Source organism: Lepidochelys kempii, chromosome 7 (genome assembly GCF_965140265.1).
Source record: "Lepidochelys kempii isolate rLepKem1 chromosome 7, rLepKem1.hap2, whole genome shotgun sequence".
NCBI classification, from domain to species: Eukaryota; Metazoa; Chordata; order Testudines; family Cheloniidae; genus Lepidochelys; species Lepidochelys kempii.
The window spans coordinates 12,161,238-12,183,309 of NC_133262.1; the positions used below are offsets into that span (position 1 = coordinate 12,161,238).

The window sequence follows — 22,072 nt, forward strand, 5'->3', positions numbered from 1 at the left end:
GGGAGAACTGCTACTGGGAACAGAGAAACTGAAGATCTTGTTTATGCCCTATCTCAGCAGATACCGTTCTACTGAAAAACCTCTTGTAGCCTAAGGAATGCACTTTCAAATGTCCTCTTTATTGAGGCATTCCTCAAATATAACACAGGTTCATCTCTGCTTCACACAAACTTATTATCTTACTATCATCACATTTATATACATCACAAAAGCTAAATTATTAAACTGAAGTTACAAAAAGAGCCATTTATGCTAAAGCTTCTTGCACTATGAAAGCCTGAGCATAGATGTCTGCATAGTTCTTGCACTTTGCATACCTAAATATTTATGTAAAACAGGCAACAGTACTTGCATTATCGATGAATCCATACATATGCAATATTTCACATCTGCTATATACCCTCATTTGAAAGCATTCCTACAAAGTAGGTTTAAAGTAGCCAAGTTCTTTGATGCTGATAGCTATAAAATTAATCATTTTCTGAATTCCCGAGAAAGGGAAAGTTCTGTCTTGTCTGTAAATTTTCATTCTAGGACACTCCACATCAGTTTTCACCGCAGCTTGTTGTCTGTCTCCACAGCTATTGGGAGCAAACCAGACCTTTACTCTGAGCCTGGGCTCAGGATGACCCCGCAAGGAAGAACTCTTTAGAACAATAGATTCCAAAGCTGAACAATACTAACTATAAGTTCAAAGGCACTATTCAACTCACACCATTTGCAGCAGAGCCTTAACATGAAATTTAAGGAACACCCTCTTTTCTTTCAAACTATTTAACAAGTGAGCAATAGCAAGGGGAAAAAAAAGGACATAATGCAATCCTCTGAGGGAGGGTCAGACTGACATAGAGGGTCCTAGAATCAAAACTTGCAGGTAAGACAGAATTTTCCCTTTCTGAGTCCCCTCCATGCCAGACACTCTGCACAGTAGGATACAGAAAACAGTATATCATTTCTAGACAGGGCGAAGGATTCAGTTTAACCATATAAGAATGTAAGGGTTATTAGGGTACCCTTTTCCATAATACCCTTCCACAAAATGGTGCATTAGCAGGTGTGAGGGTGTGAACTCCATAAGGTTTGAGAAAGTGTGGATGTAAGACCATGGTAATAGTAGTCTTACGTACTTCCTCATAGCATTAATATGATCTCTCCATCCCCACCCCCCAGGAAAAAAACACTTTTTTTTTAATAGTGTCTGGTAATGAGAGGAGTTAAACCAAAAGATTTGAGTATCTCAGCTACATACGTCTTTACTCTCCTCTAGGCTCTGTTTGCATTAACTTATGCATTTTACTTGTTTAGGATATTCAGATTCATCCAGAAGGACAACAAACACCACTTCCTATTATAGGAGATAGATTGTGGTGACCTTGAGGATGGAGGCCTGGTTAGTTCACAAAACTACCATGTTTGATAGACAATGGTTTCACTGAGGTTTCACTGAGAGCAAACCAAGCTCTGAAACCCCCTGGGACAAGGAAGCGGTGAGTAGACAACACCTTTTCAGTGAGACAAGTAAGAGACCATCACTGTGAAGCTGAAAGTGGGTTTTATTAGGATTTGTAGTATACAGATCAAGATCATAGAATCATAGAATCATAGAATATCAGGGTTGGAAGGGACCCCAGAAGGTCATCTAGTCCAACCCCCTGCTCAAAGCAGGACCAATTCCCAGTTAAATCATCCCAGCCAGGGCTTTGTCAAGCCTGACCTTAAAAACCTCTAAGGAAGGAGATTCTACCACCTCCCTAGGTAACGCATTCCAGTGTTTCACCACCTTCTTAGTGAAAAAGTTTTTCCTAATATCCAATCTAAACCTCCCCCACTGCAACTTGAGACCATTACTCCTCGTTCTGTCATCTGCTACCATTGAGAACAGTCTAGAGCCATCCTCTTTGGAACCCCCTTTCAGGTAGTTGAAAGCAGCTATCAAATCCCCCCTCATTCTTCTCTTCTGCAGGCTAAACAATCCCAGCTCCCTCAGCCTCTCCTCATAACTCATGTGTTCCAGTCCCCTAATCATTTTTGTTGCCCTTCGCTGGACTCTCTCCAATTTATCCACATCCTTCTTGAAGTGTGGGGCCCAAAACTGGACACAGTACTCCAGATGAGGCCTCACCAATGTCGAATAGAGGGGAACGATCACGTCCCTCGATCTGCTCGCTATGCCCCTACTTATACATCCCAAAATGCCATTGGCCTTCTTGGCAACAAGGGCACACTGCTGACTCATATCCAGCTTCTCGTCCACTGTCACCCCTAGGTCCTTTTCTGCAGAACTGCTGCCTAGCCATTCGGTCCCTAGTCTGTAGCTGTGCATTGGGTTCTTCCGTCCTAAGTGCAGGACCCTGCACTTATCCTTATTGAACCTCATCAGATTCCTTTTGGCCCAATCTTCCAATTGGTCTAGGTCCTTCTGTATCCTATCCCTCCCCTCCAGCGTATCTACCACTCCTCCCAGTTTAGTATCATCCGCAAATTTGCTGAGAGTGCAATCCACACCATCCTCCAGATCATTTATGAAGATATTGAATAAAACCGGCCCCAGGACCGACCCTTGGGGCACTCCACTTGATACCGGCTGCCAACTAGACATGGAGCCATTGATCACTACCCGTTGAGCCCGACAATTTAGCCAGCTTTCTACCCACCTTATGGTGCATTCATCCAGCCCATACTTCCTTAACTTGCTGACAAGAATACTATGGGAGACCGTGTCAAAAGCTTTGCTAAAGTCAAGAAACAATACATCCACTGCTTTCCCTTCATCCACAGAACCAGTAATCTCATCATAAAAGGCGATTAGATTAGTCAGGCATGACCTTCCCTTGGTGAATCCATGCTGGCTGTTCCTGATCACTTTCCTCTCATGCAAGTGCTTCAGGATTGATTCTTTGAGGACCTGCTCCATGATTTTTCCAGGGACTGAGGTGAGGCTGACTGGCCTGTAGTTCCCAGGATCTTCCTTCTTCCCTTTTTTAAAGATTGGCACTACATTAGCCTTTTTCCAGTCATCCGGGACTTCCCCGGTTCGCCACGAGTTTTCAAAGATAATGGCCAGTGGCTCTGCAATCACAGCCGCCAATTCCTTCAGCACTCTCGGATGCAACTCGTCCGGCCCCATGGACTTGTGCACGTCCAGCTTTTCTAAATAGTCCCTAACCGCCTCTATCTCCACAGAGGGCTGGCCATCTCTTCCGCATTTTGTGATGCCCAGCGCAGCAGTCTGGGAGCTGACCTTGTTAGTGAAAACAGAGGCAAAAAAAGCATTGAGTACATTAGCTTTTTCCACATCCTCTGTCACTAGGTTGCCTCCCTCATTCAGTAAGGGGCCCACACATTCCTTGGCTTTCTTCTTGTTGCCAACATACCTGAAGAAACCCTTCTTGTTACTCTTGACATCTCTGGCTAGCTGCAGCTCCAGGTGCGATTTGGCCCTCCTGATAACATTCCTACATGCCCGAGCAATATTTTTATACTCTTCCCTGGTCATATGTCCAACCTTCCACTTCTTGTAAGCTTCTTTTTTATGTTTAAGATCCGCTAGGATTTCACCATTAAGCCAAGTTGGTCGCCTGCCATATTTACTATTCTTTCGACTCATCGGGATGGTTTGTCCCTGTAACCTCAACAGGGATTCCTTGAAATACAGCCAGCTCTCCTGGACTCCTTTCCCCTTCAAGTTAGTCCCCCAGGGGATCCTGGCCATCCGTTCCCTGAGGGAGTCGAAGTCTGCTTTCCTGAAGTCCAGGGTCCATATCCTGCTGCTTACCTTTGTTCCCTGCGTCAGGATCCTGAACTCAACCAACTCATGGTCACTGCCTCCCAGATTCCCATCCACTTTTGCTTCCCCCACTAATTCTACCCGGTTTGTGAGCAGCAGGTCAAGAAAAGCACCCCCCCAGTTGGCTCCTCTAGCACTTGCGCCAGGAAATTGTCCCCTACGCTTTCCAAAAACTTCCTGGATTGTCTATGCACCGCTGTATTGCTCTCCCAGCAGATATCAGGAAAATTAAAATCACCCATGAGAATCAGGGCATGCGATCTAGTAGCTTCCGTGAGCTGCCGGAAGAAAGCCTCATCCACCTCATCCCCCTGGTCCGGTGGTCTATAGCAGACTCCCACCACTACATCACTCTTGTTGCACACACTTCTAAACTTAATCCAGAGACACTCAGGTTTTTCTGCAGTTTCGTACCGGAGCTCTGAGCAGTCATACTGCTCCCTTACATACAGTGCTACTCCCCCACCTTTTCTGCCCTGCCTGTCCTTCCTGAACAGTTTATAACCATCCATGACAGTACTCCAGTCATATGAGTTATCCCACCAAGTCTCTGTTATTCCGATCACGTCATAGTTCCTTGACATCACCAGGACCTCCAGTTCTCCCTGCTTGTTTCCAAGGCTTTGTGCATTTGTATATAAGCACTTGAGATAACCTGTTGATTGCCCCTCATTGCCAGTATGAGGCAGGAGCCCTCCCCTCACAGACATTCCTGCCTGTGCTTCCTCCCGGTATCCCGCTTTCCCACTTACCTCAGGGCTTTGGTCTCCTTCCCCCGGTGAACCTAGTTTAAAGCCCTCCTCACTAGGTTAGCCAGCCTGCTGGCAAAGATGCTCTTCCCTCTCTTCGTAAGATGGAGCCCGTCTCTACCCAGCACTCCTCCTTCATGGAACACCATCCCATGGTCAAAGAAACCAAAGCCTTCTCTCCGACACCATCTGCGTAGCCATTCGTTGACTTCCACGATTCGACGCTCCCTACCTAGGCCTTTTCCTTCCACGGGGAGGATGGACGAGAACACCACTTGCGCCTCCAACTCCTTTATTCTTCTTCCTAGAGCCACATAGTCCGCAGTGATCCGCTCAAGGTCATTCTTGGCAGTATCATTGGTGCCCACGTGGAGAAGCAGGAAGGGGTAGCGATCCGAGGGCTTGATGAGTCTCGGCAGTCTCTCCGTCACATCACGAATCTTAGCCCCTGGCAAGCAGCAGACTTCTCGGTTTTCCCGGTCAGGGCGGCAGATAGATGACTCAGTCCCCTGAGTCATGATATGCAATCTGCAAGATTGCAATATGCATATGCAATATGCAAGATCATGATAGCAATCTGCGTTTTGTCAGAGTTGTGGTCCTCAGGAATTTGTTACGTGACAGTGATGAAAGACTCTTTTGGGTATCTTACGGTGCAATGTACCTGCAGTCTGACTTGTCTTTCTAAGAAACGTTGGCTTTGAGCCCCATCATCAGTTGGCTTATCCCGATGTGTGCCCCTTGTTACATCAAGTGATAAATTGATATCATTTGTGAATTTCCCCTGAAATACTAACAGGTTGTGTATCACGTTCTCAAATGCATGACGGTAGTTCAAACCTTCCTCTTAGCTTCCCAGATGATGGGTAAGGCAGTGCTAGATTTTGGTCTGGGACAGGGATAAGTCCCTGTTGCACTGTTATGTGTGAGTGTGTATTGGGAGTTTGAGAAGCAGTTCCAGATATATTTAAATCAGGACTGAAAATCAAGACCTTCTGAGGGTTAACAAGAAGGTGAATAAAATCACTTTGGCCTGTTCCTTCACAATATTCTTTACTCTCAGTGGCTGAGAGGGGAAAAAGGCAGAAAGGAGGCCTTTTAGCCCACTTCTGAGATAACAGAACCACTCTTTTCCTCATGCAATACCTCTTTTGGTTTTCTACCTGGATTTGAATGCAAATAGATTCATAAATAAACTTCCCTTCTTGCCCATGATGTGCCAAAAGGCTAAACGGGACTCTGTACAGCCTCAGTTCGAAGTGCATTTTGCTGAGCCAGCTGACTGTGAGTTTCCTTTTTAGTGCAGAACCCTGAGGAATCAGGTAATACCTTCTTCCATTTCTCTTCTAAAATAAAGTTTTTCTTAGCTGATAACTCAGATGGGGAATTTTGTGAGGGCTTTAATTGGCCCATCCATTTCTTTGCTCACACTTGCTCCCAAAGGCTTTCAGTGTTGGCTGCTGGGCCGTGTGTGACATGATGAGAAGTTTGTCATCTGAATGGAGGTATGAAAGGGCATTTGAGAATACCTGTATATCAGTTACAACACTACAAGGGAAGTATTCTATATTGAAAATGCTTCTTGTTGTAGCAAAAGCTAAAGTATCTCTGGCTGACTCTCCCTGATCATATCTTCAATAGATCTCCAAGAAGTTTATTTCCACTTTCTGAAATTTTGGGAAGATAATGTAATGATGTATTTCCACCTGGAATATTGATCTTGTTAGGAGATCTGAGATCTAAAATGGACTACATCACTTTGTTTTCTCTTTGGTACCACAAAATCTTGTGACCTTACCAAAATATCTGTCTCTCTACAGAACTGGTTCTATCTTCCATTATGCAGGAGAAACTATTGGTCCCTACAGGTTTTGATGCTATGAAGGACTTGTTGATAGTGCTGTTTTATTTTAATTAAAAATTCTGGGGATGGATAAACTTGCCCCCCAGGACAATCAATGAGTTCTATTTTATATCCTCCCCTGATTATGTCAAACATCCATTTTCTGCAGTAGTTCACACCCAGATGAGGGCACACCATGAAACTCCACACATAAACAGGGAAATCTGCCCAGACTTGGAAAAATCAAGAGGAGCTTTTGGAGTCGGATGGTTTTCCAGACAATCTCAGCCTTGGTCTTCCAACTCTCAAGACAGCAATGGCCTCCTCCTAATGTGTAATGCCCCTGCTGGAACCTCGAGAAGCAGTAGCTTCATAGGGAACATTTCCCAAGATAAGGTAATTTGAAGATTTTCCTCCTGGACAAAGGGAGGAACTTATTCCTCTTGTCTAAAACCTCATGAAAACTCTGTGACAAAGGGAGCCACGGAGCCAAAGCAGAGAATGGTAGGGAGTTCCTCCTGAGGGGGATCTTAAGACCAGGCTCTGAGCAAAGATCTGGTCTGTTCCCAGTTGCATAGAGATGGGGAACTCCCTACAGGGAAGACATGGAGGGAACTGGGGTGAAAAACTCAATTGTACTAGCCTGTGTTTTCTGCTGACCCAGTAGTCAGGCAATACGTTAGTAGAAAAAATAGTTACAACAGTTGAACCAAAATTACCACCTTATGACATTCGGCAAAATGGAAAATTTCTTCTCTGCTTTTCTAGATAACAGTGCAATATTTTTCCCAATCTCAGGCTCTGACTCTCAAGCTACTTTACCACCATGTCTATGGAAGTGATGAGCTTATTTGTATATACAAAACTAAATGACTAAGCATTAATTTGCCTCTTTTTTTTTGGCAAAATAAGTGAGTTTTTGGGGTTATCACCTGGAGGTGCCCCATCCTCTGTAAACAAAAGCACACCGCAAAAAAACCCCATAAACTGCCTTCAATACCGCCAGCAATCAGACTTATCTTTTGTAATTTTTAATAACTGGGGAAAATGTTAGTACATAAAAAGATTAACAATCTGTGTCAGTAGCAAAGCAATTAAATCATTAGATACCATTGATGATTAAGTTTCAAGTTGATCAAGCTCAGCAACTCACCAATGTTAATTTGTTTATTTCTAGTTTTGTAATTAATGTTGTGAAGAAATCTCTGTGAACAAGACAGAGTGAGGTTATCTGACAAAAGCGCTACTATTTTAGTGTGTCTCTAATTCGATTGCTCTGGCAAAGCTCTATTTTCAAAGATACTGCAATCTCAATGTAGCTTTACCATTACATTACTGCAGACCCAGATCACCAGCAGCTTATACACCAACAATTTATAAGGGGGTTGACTGTCTCTTGGTCTATACACCTGCATAAGGGTGTAAATCCTCCTTTCACCTTACGCTTGCCAGACCTTGGGTCCAGGTGAGCAGAAATAGGGAGGTTGCTGTTCACCCATTGCTCTCCTAAGTGAGTGGCCAGGGAATGGACAGAGCCTTGGTTTTGCTGCGAACGTGCTGGCCAGCACAATAGTAATGTATTGCTATTATAGACCAGCAGAAAAATGCCGAACCTAAGGAGCAAGAAAGGAAAAGGGAGGGGATTGTGCCCCTCCATTAAGCTCTTTGCCTCAATAATAGTTGCATCAGTTGAGTTCCACTGGCTCATTTTGTGTTTAAAAATGCATTTCCTTTGATCATTTTAAAATGTGTTGGCTACTAATTTTATTTTGTAACTTTTTTTGCATGACGAGATAGGGTAAAGAGGAATTCACAGACATCTATACTTATTTTAGGTACTTTTATCTTGTCACCTCTTATTTATCTCTAATCTATATAAAAAGTAATCTTTTTCACCTCTCCTCATCTGGAAGCGTCTCCATGCCTCCAAACATCTTAATTGATGTTTTATGGGATGGGGGTGATCGTAACGGAGCACAATACTGAAGGTGCGGGGAATCTATCTATGTCATGGTGATATAATAAATTAGAGCAGTATCTGACCTAAGTTTTCAATTTTTAAAAGACAAGGACTGTAGTGTGGAGAAATCAGGTATTAAACATGTTAGAACTATGGAAAGAAAAATAAGTTGTTAACTTGATGCTGGATCATCCCCTAATAAACTCCTTCAGGAAAGAAATAATTAAGAGGATTAATATGATCTTAGTGACATTACAAAAGAGTCAAGAATATTTGTTTTAGATATCTATTTTAATTAGCAACTTCAGAAAAGTGTTGAAAGTAGTGATTAAGAACCCGGTGCTGAATTAGAATAACACCACCTGCTCCATTATTTATACAGTTCCACTGGTGTGCATGGCATTTTTAATAAGCACAAGGAAATACGCTCACCTCTCCAATATAGTATTTACAGATAAAACAGGCCCAGACTCAGAAAAACACTTAGAATATACTTAACTTTAAGCCACAGTCCAACCTTATTCAGCAAAGTACTTAAGCACGTGATTAACTTCAAGCATGTCCCTAAATCTTATTGGTCAATAAGAATTAAGCACATGCTTAAAGTCAAACACAAGACTAAGTGCTTTGTGGAATGAGGGCCATAATTAGTAAAAACATCAAACTTTTTGATGAGAAAAGAGGGCAGGTTAATGCGGTGACTGTGTGAGAGGAGGATATACCCCGCCCCGTGAATCATATTAGATTCTTCATTCGTTATGTGCATATTTCACCACATACGAGTAACAGAAGCATCTCAGACTCATAAAACCTTTAAACACCAGCCAACCCGCACTAGTATCACCACCATGCTTTATAATGTATCTTACCAGAGTTGGTGCTTTCTAGCAGATGACTGATCTTTTCTGAATCCTTAATATATTGCATTAGTTTTAACTAAATTTCTCACCCTGTGCTTCTCAGACTAACTTCCTCAGGAACTCCAAATAACTGACACAGGAGTTTACTGGATGATTAAACTGCATATACTTTAAGCTTACATTTCTTTACCAGAAAGATTTCTGACTTGTGATATCACAGTCTGTGACAAGTAAATATCAGAGTCACATGAAGGTAGCATCTTCAGTTACGGAACAGTATTAATCTACAAACAATCCCCCAGCTGCCAAAAGAAAAAAGTTATATAAATACACTTTCCTTAATATAGACTGGTTGGTTTGCTACTTATGTCAACAGAGCAACAGAGTTATTGTCTTAACCATCAATAATAGGGATGAACCTATCCCCAACACTGTAGCTGAATACTAACTCTGAGAGAGTTCAAATTCCCACATGGATACAGAGTTTGCAGTGAGCATTTTCATCCTTTTATGGTTCTAAGATCAGAGGAAGGTCAGGACTCTGTTCTCAGTAGTCCCAACCCAGTCCTGCTATCCTTTGTGCAGAAACTTTCTTTGATTCAGGCACGGTGTCCTCTAGGAGCCCCAATGCAACATAGGAAACAGTGTCCTGTAGGTTAAATTATGCCAAGTAACCAATAAATCAGTTGTCTTGAACCAGTGTGTTACACCAGGTTTGTGGTGGTGTGGCTCATAAATCAATGTGTTTATTACACTGTTGTAAAACTGCTGTAAACAAGTGACAAACTCAAGGGATGTACTGTCACTTAATTAAGACTTTGCAAGTTGCTAATGAAAGTCACTCTATGAAAAGCAGTGCATAGAGCCAAGTCTCAGATGTGGTGCTGGCAGATGATTAATCCTAGCCTTTTTGTACTGTATTTTATATATATAATGTTTATTGTAGGATTCATAACTGCAACCTGCACATGGAAAATCAGTCTATCCTTTTTCATTTAATTGAAGATGGGGGAAAATTTGCCTTTCCACTTATTTGTAAAATCACCTTTATATAAATTGAATCAAAATTCAGGAAATCTATGCTGTAGCGCTTTGTGTACTGTATCAAAGAATAAACATCTGAAAAGAATATTTCTGTGATCTTCTTTGAGTCTACATTCTGTCCTTGTATATACAACTTTTGTATCTTTGTTAAAATAATCTTACATGAAGTAAACATTTCATAGCATAAAGTGAAACAATTCGTTTAATTGCTACTCCTAAGGAAAATTACATTTGCTGAGATTTGACTTTTACAAAAGTTGTCAATTGCCAGTTTGCTTGTAAATCACTTTACCATTAAGAAAACACCAATATGCATTGTTGATTTTCAATTGGCTGTATAGTTTTAAATGCACAAGAGACTGTAGCTGTTCTCCAGCTATTAAATTCCACGTTTCTTAATTTTCTAAGTTAGATTACATTCCCTAATTTATTTATTCATTTTAAAGCCTCATTGGTCCTTTTGAACAAAAGGGATTTGAGAGTTTTCTAGAATCATTTTTTCCAAACCAAGATGGAATTTAATTTTCCTGTAAATATGATTTGATAATCCCAAAAGGATCCTCAAAAATCTGCTTATTTATTTAAATGGAAGTATGGCTTCCACATGTAGTCTGCAAAACTATTATGGCCACTGGAAAGCTTCGACCTATGCATCGATGACAGTATCAAAAAAAAAATCAGAGTTTTAGGTAACTAACTATTCTGTTGCAACAGGCAATTTATTCAATGTAGTTCCTACACATACCACTTCCAGGAGTGCTCTGAACATGAACTGTTCTTAGCAGGAGAAAACCCTCATTTCCTATTTTTGAAGCTTTAAAGACTGTTTGTCTTGGAATAAAGCCTGTTTAAGCAAAAAACTTCAGAACGGGATGTGGGGATTCTCTCCTTCTCAGGTAGCAATTAGATGGCACCTGATTTTTAACTGCAGGAATTCTATGGTACTGTATTAAATCACATATCAATAGTCTATCCTATGTAAATTGCACTCTTATTTTGTGAGGAGGAAAGCTTCCTACCATAATAGGTGAGACGTCCTCTTGCAATGTTTTTCCCTCTTGAGTTTTCAGTAATGCACTCATAGAGGCCTGCATCCTCCTGCTGGAAATTTGGAATTTCAATCATGCCACTGAATTTCCTCAACTTTACTTTACTTGGAAATGGCAGGCCATCAGTTCTTCTCCAGTTTATCTGAGGCACCGGGCTAAAAAAGAAATTTATGGGATTAGTTACTTTTAAAAAGTTTGCTTAAACACACTCATTTGACAACATTATATACATAATATGAAATTAAAATAACCTCAAAACTGACTAAAGAAAAAAAGGTTTGTAGTCAATTTTTATCTAATATACAACATATATTAGAGATGGTGGAATACTGAAGAAACTGATTTGCAAATCTATGCATTGTGTTTGGTTCACTATTATTTGTGTTGGCAAATTGTCCATTATTCACAATAATTTGGATGACTGTTCAGTGTTTGTAAAACTTTCTACAAATCCCAGTACTTTCATTCCAGAAATACTTTAGAATAGGATTTTCAAAAAATCGTAGCGTTGGTTTCCCACTGAAGTCAAAGGCAGTTTTATGATTGACTTCCATGGGAAGAGAGATAGGATAAGGCTCAGCACTTTTGAAATTTGCATTCTTCTATTGCTGTTCATTAATTCTCTGATTTTAAAAGTTTCAGTCACCTATTCAATAAGCACAAGCAGTATTATGTGATTTAGGTTGCCAATCTCACACTCTAATTAATGAATACTTGGCAAAGCTCTCATCAAATTACCCACAGAATAATTGGCAAATACATTTGCATAAATTAAGACTGGTTCTCAAACCATTTGTGAAGAGCAGAAGGGATTAAGTTTGGATAAGAGGAAAGAACCATGATGACGTGGTAAGAAACTGTTTTTATGGATATTTACGAAGTCAAAGAAAAGAAGTATTATGACAGCATCAGTTAACAGTACAATGAGAATTCTATGTGTGTGTGTTGGCATGCCACGGATGGTTTGAATAAATTTAATATAACATCATATTGATTTTATTCAAGGTAACTTGAAGTCATATTTAAATTGCTATGTTGCCTAAATACATGTTTTTAAGTATAATAAAGTATATAAGAACTTACTTTCCTAGGGCAAAACATTCCAGTTTCACTGTTGAACCTTTAGCTGCAGGAAGTGTCTCAGGAAACTGAACTTCTATTTTGGGTTCATATTCACCCATAACACCTGTTAATTATGAGAAGGACAAAAGATCAGTAGTTTTTATTTGTATAGCTCTGCCTTTTTCTTTAGCATTACAGCAAGTTAGGTTCAAACTATCCATCTCTTCTGATCAAATGCACACTGTTTTAAAAAAAATGCGTGGGCCTCAGGATTTTCTTCCTATGAGACAAATAATTTTAAGTGTACAGTAGAGTAGTTCATAGTCAGCACGATTCTTTTGATTAGAAACTACTATTCTTGATATGCATGGAAGATTACATATGACAAAAATGCATGGTCCAGATACTATGTGTATGTAGATAGCAGTTTTAATCAACATACAGTTTCAGATTGAAGTCATACCATCTGTGCGTAGCACTAGAGGGGTTGGTGAACTGAGAACTCTGGTGTTTGTTACAGTGCTGGTCCCAACACAGGTGTAATTTCCTACATCTGATGGCTCCACTTTAGCTATGTAGAGATGCCCAGTCTCTTGAGACACAAATCGACGACTGTCCTCTTGTACAAACGATGGATATTTATTGAAGATCCAAGCAAATGACAGTTCTAATTTGTGTGGAAAAAAAAAAGAAATATGAATATAATACACACAGTCTGCCTGAAAGCACAAGAAGTGGGCTTCATACTGGCAGGTACAATATTCTCGCAAATACTGGTATCTGGGTGTAGTTAGTTATGCCTCAATCAGGAGGGATTGGCCATTTTACCTGGGAAAACTTATATAGAAATACACCAGTATTTCCCTACCCCATCACCTTCCACAGCTCCCAAACAGTCACAGGCAGGAAACCTTATATCCACTGCTTCACATATGTGGTGTGGTATCCTACTTTACACTGTAGTGACGATGATATGGAGTCAGTACTTTAACTAGTGGCCCACACAATATTTCTTCCTTAGCTTTTGATGAATTCTGAATACCAGGGGTACACACACTTGCAGAGAGAGTAAGAGAATAGAAAACCTATTAATATATATGTGTTTGCATGTGTGTGCGTGGGGGATGGAATCAGAATTGCTCACCAGTGTGTCAGAAGCCCTAGCTATAATTACCTATAATTACAAGCTAACAGATTCTGAAGTGATCGGGATTTGTGCTTTTGTAGCAGGAGGGTGCAAGTTCTATCTTCACTGTCACTGAAAAGTTTCCCGGGTGTGCAGAATAGTAACACCTGTGAAGTCCTAGATGACCACAGATTTATAAAGAACAGTATTTTAGAACTGCTCCTCTGAACTTCAGGGTTGGATAAGACTTACAAGTCAATTTCCATTGTTTTTGTGGTTTTACATATTTTAAATGTAGTTTGTTTGTCATTTATTAATAGATGTTTATTCTTAAGCCCTGGTCTACACTGAGGTGGTGGGAGGGATCGATCTAAGTTACACAACTTCAGCTACGTGAATAACATAGCTGAAGTCGACGTACTTAGATCAACTTACCGTGGTGTCTTCACCGCGGTGAGTCGACTTTGCTGCTGCTCCCCCGTTGACTCCGCCTGCGCCTCTCACGCCAGTGGAGGACAGGAGTCGACGAGAGAGCGCTCAGGGGTCGACTTATCGTGTCTAGATTAGACGAGATAAATCGATCCCCGCTGGATCGATCGCTGTCCGCCAATCCGGTGGGTAGTGTAGACATAGACACTTCCAGAGCACTATAATTCTAGTGCAGCATCATCCCCAAATTATTTAATGTTTCCATCAATTATTTTTTTTAAAAATCAACTTTTCAAATGGTCTCTTTCTAGATTGGCAGCTTTATTGTACTTAATCATGCAATATGGTCTCCTAACTTTTACCCTATGGAATTTTGTGTACTATATGAATGAGGAGCAGACAGCAAAGACAGGAATATGCCTGGTTGTGTTAATGTGCAATCTGTAATCTCTCACTGAACTGCCAGATTTTGGAAAGAAACAAATATCTACACATAAATAAAGGAGGAGGAAAAAGATGAAAGGAAAACAAATGATTTAAGTGCAATGTCCTGCCCTATAACTCTTTGTTTTCTAATGACCTGGGGTGAATGGAAGGAGGTGCAAATAGCAAGAATGACACAAGCCTTAGCTGAAAAGGTAAATACTAATCATTCAGAATATGGGTCAGATCCTTAAGTCATGTAAACTGGCATAGTTCCATGGAAGTCAAAGGAGCTATGTCCATTTACCTCAGCTGAAGGAAAATACACATCTGTCCAATAGCCAGACAAAAAGTTTGCTGGGCTGGCAGTTATAAAATAGATGGATATGCTTTATAGCAAAGTGAGCAAATTTGACCTGGAATCTCATAATGCCAGTTTCACAGTCACTTTAAAGCACAATTGCAATTTAAACATTAAACAAAAGCTCAGGACTAAATTTGACAAACATTACAATTACAATGTAATTGGTTTACTGATCACCACTTTTAGAGAACATTCTGCTCTGTGTATTAAATTTTACTTTGCAAAACACATTTCCTCGGCAAGCTAATGTACTTGCCTTTTAGTCATATGCCTCAGAATCAGAATTGAAATTAATTATTTTTAATTGTTTTGCAGGCAGCAAACAATTTTTCACCTGAGTGTCACCTGGCTGAAAGCTTTTTTAAAAAGTTACAGCTTCTGTGAGTGCTAATTAGAGCTAATTATAATGTGATTGACCTACCCTGGTATTAAAATACCTTATAGCACTTGCCCTGCCTTTGCAAATAGAGATTGTACCTCTCTGCACGCAGCTAATTAGAAATCCACAGCTGTGCACGTAGTGATCATTTCAATGCAGCTATCAAAAGAGAGAATGCGAATTTAACATAATTTGTAGAACTAAATTCCAACGAGTTCCAAGAGAACAGGGAATCAGAAGAACAATGTCACAACATTGGAGATGATATGTATGGCAAAAGTTGGAATAAAGCAAATTATAAAATATTTATGTACTAAGTAACACAAAGCAGACATCAAAATGGGACGTATTTCCTAATTATGTTTAATTTTCTTTTATTAAAATTTAAACTCCCTCCATTAGCAAAGTCATAGACAATGTTAACAGCAAGACTTTTTGCTTTCTATTGAGCCTGAATGTTGTTTTCAAGTGTTAGGCTTTTGTTATATTAGGAGGCATTCATTACTGAAAGAATATACCCATGAAACCTAATGAACATTTAGTATGTCTCTTTATATGACGATAATCCCTCACCTAAACAGAAACATTTTAATCGTGAATTTAAACCAGACTATTTATACCAGTATAATCCCTGCCCCCCACCTCGTGTGGACACTTATTCTAGCGTAAGTGTCCCCTCACGGAACAGTTATACTGTAGCCCATGGGGCATTTAGAACTTTAGCCTGGATCCTGTCAGACACTGGCTTCAGCAGTTAGCATAAGGCTTGAGGCCCATGCACTTTGTAGATGGATGTTCAGATGTACAGGCTGTATGATCTCTAAATATCTTTCTGGGTTAGAGTGTTTGTAACTTTGTTAAATGTATTAACAAACTACTGTAAATACAGAAGTGTTCTTAAAGTGTGAGTGTTGCAATTGTGCATGTCAGGGTTCCCAACTGAACATTTTTTTTAGTTTTAATAGTTTTAATTACACTGGGCCTGATCTTGGGACAAGAATCTGTCAAACCTCAGTGTGATTACTGTGAATTCTTAAGTAATCAATATAAGTAATACATAATCTATAGATCGGCCTACAATACTGATATAATCATATGTATATAATACATCAGTATAAATAATACAACTTTTCTTTGTAGAGAAGGATTGAAAGCCCGATTCAAAAGAGCACGGTGAAGCAACAGTCCCACTGATTTAAAAAGGAATTTTGATTAAGTGAGGAGGGCAGCTAACTGAGATTGATGCAAGAATATACTGGGCAAAATTCTATGATCTGTGTCATGCAGGAGATCAGACTTGCTAGTGACAATGGTCCCTACCAACCTTAAAATATATATATGGGCTCAAACTTACCTAAAAGAGCCTAGTTCTGCTCCCAGATTTAGGCAATGGGAACTTTAACATTGACTTCAAAGAGACCAGAGTTAGGTCAACACTGAGCGCCTCTGAAAACGTCCCCCTCTGTATATTTAGCAATTGTTACATGATACAATATCATGTATCAAAATTTATGAGAAGTGGGGAAGAAGGGTAACCTGTGTCCATTAGGCATATAAAATGAGTGCACCTTACACGATAGGTCAGGAGACCAGAGTGGGGCGGAGGAGGTATAGCAGGGAACGCAACTACAAAGAGAGTGCAAAATATTAGAAATTAGCCCATGCATCCCCCACCTTATCTTGTGGAACAAGGGGACGAGATTAAACCCACTGTTGTGGAGTGCCTCACTCTGTGCCTGCTCAGCTACCACTTTGCTTCTCTACAAAAGAAAAAGGACACTCAACTCTCTAAACCACTACACGCCACAGCAATGGTTCCCTCAACCCACCCAGCAATATTGTTAATCTATCCAACTGTACTCTTAACCCAGCAGAAGCATCGGTCCTATCTCGGGGCCTCTCCTTCTGCCCCTCCACCCCCACGAACATCATACAGTTCTGTGGTGACCTAGAATCCTATTTTTCGACGTCTCCGACTCAAGGAATATTTCCAAAATACCTCTGAACAACATACTAATCCACAGAGGCCTCCCTACCAACACTACAAAAAGAAGGATTCTAGGTGGACTCCTCCTGAAGGTCGAAACAGCAGACTGGACTTCTACATAGAGTGCTTCCGCCGACGTGCACGGGCTGAAATTGTGGAAAAGCAGCATCACTTGCCCCATAACCTCAGCCATGCGGAACTCAATGCCATCCACAGCCTCAGAAACAACTGTGACATCATAATCAAAAAGGCTGACAAAGGAGGTGCTGTCATCATCATGAATAGGTTGAAATATGAACAAGAGGCTGCTAAGGTAGCTCTCCAACACCACTTTCTACAAGCCATTACCCTCTGATCCCACTGAGGGTTATCAAAAGAAACTACACCATCTGCTCAAGAAACTCCCTGAAAAAGCACAACAACAAATCCGCACAGACACACCCCTAGAACCCCGACCTGGGGTATTCTATCTGCTACCCAAGATCCATAAACCTGGAAATCCTGGATGCCCCATCATCTGAGGCATTGGCACCCTGACAGCAGGATTGTCTGGCTATGTAGACTCCCTCCTCAGGCCCTACGCTACCAGCACTCCCAGCTATCTCTGAGACACCACTGACTTCCTGAGGAAACTACAATCCATCGGTGATCTTCCTGAAAACACCATCCTGGCCACTATGGATGTAGAAGCCCTCTACACCAACATTCCACACAAAGATGGACTACAAGCCATCAGGAACAGTATCCCCGATAATGTCACGGCAAACCTGGTTGCTGAACTTTGTGACTTTGTCCTCACCCATAACTATTTCACATTTGGGGACAATGTATATCTTCAAATCAGCGGCACTGCTATGGGTACCCGCATGGCCCCACAGTATGCCAACATTTTTATGGCTGACTTAGAACAATGCTTCCTCAGCTCTCGTCCCCTAATGCCCCTACTCTACTTGATGATTGATGACATCTTCATCATCTGGACCCATAGAAAAGAAGCCCTTGAGGAATTCTACCATGTTTTCAACAATTTCCATCCCACCATCAACCTCAGCCTGGACCAGTCCACACAACAGATCCACTTCCTGGACACTACAGTACTAATAAGCGATGGTCACATAAACACCACCCTATACCGGAAACCTACTGTCCGCTATTCCTACCTACATGCCTCCAGCTTTCACCCAGGACACACCACACGATCCATTGTCTACAGCCAAGCTCTACGATACAACCACATTTGCTCCAACCCCTCAGACAGAGACAGACACCTACAAGATCTCTATCAAGCATTCTTACAACTACAATACCCACCTGTGGAAGTGAAGAAACAAATTGATAGAGCCAGAGGAGTACCCAGAAGTCACCCACTACAGGACAGGCCTAACAAAGAAAATAACAGAACACCACTAGCTGTCACCTTCAGCCCCCAACTAACACCTCTCCAACGCATTATCAAGGATCTACAACCTATCCTGAAAAACGACCCATCACTCTCACAAATCTTGGGAGACAGGCCAGTCCTTGCCTACAGACAGCCCCCCAGCCTGAAGCAAATACTCACCAGCAACCACACACCACATAACAGAACCAGTAACCCAGGAACCTATCCTTGCACAAAGCCCTTTGCCAACTGTGCCCACATATCTATTCAGGGGACACCATCATAGGGCCTAATCACATCAGCCACACTATCAGAGGCTCGTTCACCTGCACATCTACCAATGTGATATATGCCATCATGTGCCAGCAATGCCCCTCTGCCATGTACATTGGGCAAACTGGACAGTCTCTACGTAAAAGAATCAATGGACACAAATCAGATGTCAAGAATTATAACATTCATAAACCAGTCGGAGAACACTTCAATCTCGCTGGTCACTCGATTTCTGATCTCAAAGTGACTATCCTTCAACAAAAAAATTTCGAAAACAGACTCCAAGGAGAGACTGCTGAATTGGAATTAATTTGCAAATTGGATACTATTAACTTAGGCTTGAATAGAGACTGGGAGTGGTTGAGTCATTATACTAAGTGAAACTATTTCCCCTTGTTTATTCCTCCCTCCTCCCCCACTGTTCCTCAGACGTTTTTGTTAACTCCTGGAAATGTGCTGGAAATGGCCCACCTTGATTATCACTTCAAAAGGTTCTCTCTCCTCCCACCCCACTCTACTTCTGGTAATAGGTCATCTTAAGTGATCACTCTCCTTACAATGTATATTTTTTCATGGTCTGTGTGTATATATAAAATCTTCTCACTGTACTTTCCACTTTATGCATCCGATTAAGTGAGCTGTAGCTCATGAAAGCTTATGCTCAAATAAATTTGTTAGTCTCTAAGGTGCCACAAGTCCTACTTTTCTTTTTGCGAATACAGACTAACACGGCTGCTACTCTGAAACCTACCACACAGTGTGAGTAAGCATGGCAGCACTGCGCCCAGACTGCTGCTTTCTAAGACAAAGAGACATTCACTGTACGTGAGTGGCTGAACTTTCATGATATTTATTCCCTTTCGGATACTGTGGCTCTTTAAACCTGTTCTGACACTTACATATTTTCACACTGGCAATCTTCCTGTTGGGTTCGAGCTCGGCATAATGTGAACTTTGGAAGTGAAATGCAACGCTCCTAAGGTGAAGCTGCCTCAGCTACACCTAAGGTACCCCCAAAAGGACTAAAGAGGGGTCCCAAAAGTATGCTGAACGGAGGCCATCCGCACCTTTCCAGAAGCCAAAGGGTTGCACCAGTTTGTATACCAATATGCTTAAAAAAATTAAAATTAAATAAACCAAACGAGTTCTGATTTTACAACAGGAGAGCAAAATAAAACAAATAAAATCAAACGGTTTGTCCCTTTATCTATTTGATCTCTTCATTCCTCACTCTGCTTGAGCTGCCATCTCCCCTTTTTGCTTTGCCTTTTTATCCTCATTCCATTTTTTCACCTTTCCCCTTCCTTCTGTCTCTGGTTTGAATTATTTTCTTCCCTTTTTCCCTTTCTCTCTCTTCACCAATCTGCTACAGCCTCCCTTTCTTACTGAGAGTCTTGGGTGTATTGCCTTCCAATCCTTATTTAAAACAGCAGAGAAAACTCTCATGTTCCTTTGCTTATATAGTTTAATGCTGGAGATGGGCAAGAGACACAGACTGTAGATCAGACTCTTCAATTTACCCAGTGTTCAAGAGTGTATGCAAAAGTCCTATAGGATGAGATAAAACAGTGAGAGTTCTGCAATTATTTTTCAAAAGCACCCTATAGAATTTTATGAAGAATTATATAATTGCTATAGAATTCTATAGCAGGATTAATAAAACTGATAAAAACAAACAGTGACACACTTTCTATAGAGTAATTCCTTCAGAATCTTATTTCCATACAGCCCTATTGATTTCAGCCCTGTTAAATACTAACATTTTTCACAATAGGGAGGGAATAATGTCTAATGTGGGGAAATTTCTATTTAATAAAGGGTAGGTGCATAAGTATTCATTTTGTTAAAGCAATGAGTTTACTCTAACTTTATTATCACAGTATAGCTTGTTTTATACTGAAAGCTGCAGAAGTTAGATAATTAGTATGACGTAAAATCATTCTGAAGAGTCTCTTCAGATGTGAGTGTTTCTCTTCAGCAGCTCAAGATACTAAACACAGCCACCTACATACTATCCTTAAAAGAAATGTTGTTTAAAGTAAATTATAACACAGATTCTTCTGTGAAACTGTTTTCTGTTGACTTTGCTTTAATGCATCTGTTGTATTTTTTCTCTAGAAAAAAGACACCAAAGCAAAAATTAAGGATTTGGATATTTGGTGTAAAAAGCAGAGGCTTGATTCGGCTCTCATTACCCTGGCATAAAGCAGGAGTAACTTCAGTCAAGTCAATAATTACTCCTGCGACAGAGGACAACAGTCAGGTCCAGTATATCCCAGTCTGATCAGACATATAGACATACTATGAATAAACCCTAACTGCCCTTTCAACAGCAATTTTCATTGATTCTTTTAAAAATGAAGTACAACGTTCCTTTTCCCAGCACCCCATAGCCAATATTTCATTTATATTCACACAACCTAACAAAACTCTATTTTTTCCCCAATAAATTCATATGAAACAACTTGTTCTGTGACTTATTACATTTACTCGGCTTGCCTTTTGCTGCTCTTACTGTACCTGTAGTGACATAAAATCTCTTCTTTCCTGTCCATTATATTTCTTCAGTTGATTTTTCTATTATAAATTAAAGTAATGCATCCTTTTTTAGGTTTCCTAAGAGATCCAATCCTCTGTTTTCAACCATACCGTTTTTTCTTTCTTGAGCCCACAAGGGGCATAAGGCACAGAGAATTATAGCTACTACTCAATTTTTAATTTTTATTTGTTTAGATCGTGGCTTATTTCCACAGTTTTTCTCCAAGTATGATTACTTCAGTCAAATTTTCAGCATTATTTATCCCTATTTTATTATTATTCATATTACAATAGCATCGAGACGCCCCATCTGGGATCAAGCCCCTCTGTGCTAGGCATGGCATACACATAATAGTTCAATTACAAAGCTTCCAAGTTTAAATTTGTACAGTCTAGAGAATTTAAAGATAAAATAGTCTTAATCACCCTAATATTTCTAGTCTAGCACTGTCATTTTTGGTCACTTAGGAATTTAAGAGTACAATTTTCAAAAGCACTTAAGTGATGGGTATGTCTATACAGCAATAAGGAAGTGAGATTAGAGCAGCTCATGTCTGCCAACCCGAGCTAGCTTTGATCTACTGTGTATAGTCAGGTTCTGAGTTCCAAGTGCCAACCCTACACTAAGCTGGGCTCAGACTACTAAGAAAGCAAGCTGAGGAAGTGACTGAATTTCCAGGTCAGTGTTTTAAGGCTGTGACATTCCCCAGGGTACAATCTGGACCGATGGACAGCTGTGCTCCCTCATTTCACCAACCTTGGGTGCCTCTTACATTGCTTTGCTATGAGAGCAACCACTGCTGGTCTGCTCACACATA

General features: G+C 40.6%; 1 protein-coding gene across 5 annotated transcripts in view; it reads right to left on the bottom strand.

Moving 5' to 3' along the window:
• The window catches only part of CNTN3 (contactin 3), a 264,229-nt gene that overhangs the window by 67,254 nt on the left and 174,903 nt on the right, over positions 1-22,072 (bottom strand). For all 5 annotated transcript variants that reach the window (XM_073351137.1, XM_073351139.1, XM_073351135.1 and 2 more), the window contains 3 exons: positions 12,818-13,021; positions 12,376-12,478; positions 11,263-11,447 (listed from right to left, as the gene is read on the bottom strand). In XM_073351137.1, the coding sequence (XP_073207238.1) occupies positions 11,263-11,447; positions 12,376-12,478; positions 12,818-13,021 (492 nt within the window). The remainder of the gene's footprint in view (positions 1-11,262; positions 11,448-12,375; positions 12,479-12,817; positions 13,022-22,072) is intronic.